The sequence below is a fragment of the Buceros rhinoceros genome, unplaced genomic scaffold (genome assembly GCF_000710305.1).
Source record: "Buceros rhinoceros silvestris isolate BGI_N320 unplaced genomic scaffold, ASM71030v1 scaffold31989, whole genome shotgun sequence".
Lineage (NCBI taxonomy): Eukaryota > Metazoa > Chordata > Aves > Bucerotiformes > Bucerotidae > Buceros > Buceros rhinoceros.
In genome coordinates this window covers 6,815-7,400 of record NW_010430291.1, presented here as the reverse complement: position 1 = coordinate 7,400, position 586 = coordinate 6,815, and the positions used below count along the sequence as shown (strand labels likewise).

At 54.3% G+C, this 586-nt stretch overlaps 1 protein-coding gene across 1 annotated transcript in view; it reads left to right on the top strand.

Moving 5' to 3' along the window:
- Window positions 1-236: 236 nt before the first annotated feature.
- The window catches only part of ACVR1B (activin A receptor, type IB), a 6,209-nt gene continuing 5,859 nt past the window's right edge, over window positions 237-586 (top strand). The window contains exon 1 of the mRNA XM_010142992.1: window positions 237-483. Coding sequence (XP_010141294.1) covers window positions 309-483 — 175 coding nt within the window. The 5' untranslated portion in view covers window positions 237-308. The remainder of the gene's footprint in view (window positions 484-586) is intronic.

Genomic DNA, 586 nt, shown 5'->3' with positions numbered 1-586 from the left:
GGAAAGGGCTCTCTGGGCAGTCACCTCCTGGAAAGGCTCCTCTGCCTCCACGTGGTATTTTGTGCTTCAGTCAGGTCTGAAATACTGTGAAAGTCTCATTCTGTTCCTGAAGCTGGTTCCTCCTAGGCCCAGGAATGGCCAGTCCCATCCCCTCTGACGGGGAAAGCATTGAGGGAAGTTTTCTGTGCTCTGAGCAGTCGCTCTGGGGGTGTTAAGGGGCTGCTCTTGGTTTGGTCTCCGCAGCTCTGACATGTCTGTGCTCCGACTGCAAACAAGCAAACTCCACGTGCGAGACGGACGGCGCCTGCATGGTCTCGGTCTTCAACCTGGACGGCGTTAAACACCATGTGCGGACCTGCATCCCCGAGGCCAAGCTGATTCCTGCGGGGAAGCCTTTCTACTGCCTGAGCTCCGAAGATCTGCGTAATACTCACTGCTGCTACTCGGATTTTTGCAACAAGATTGATTTAATGGTTCCCAGTGGTGAGTGGGGAGTTGAATCAACGGGCTGTTTGAAGCAGGAGGAGAGAAGCTGTTGGTTTGGGACTGGGAATGAGCAGTTCCCAGCCCTGTTTTCACTTCTCAC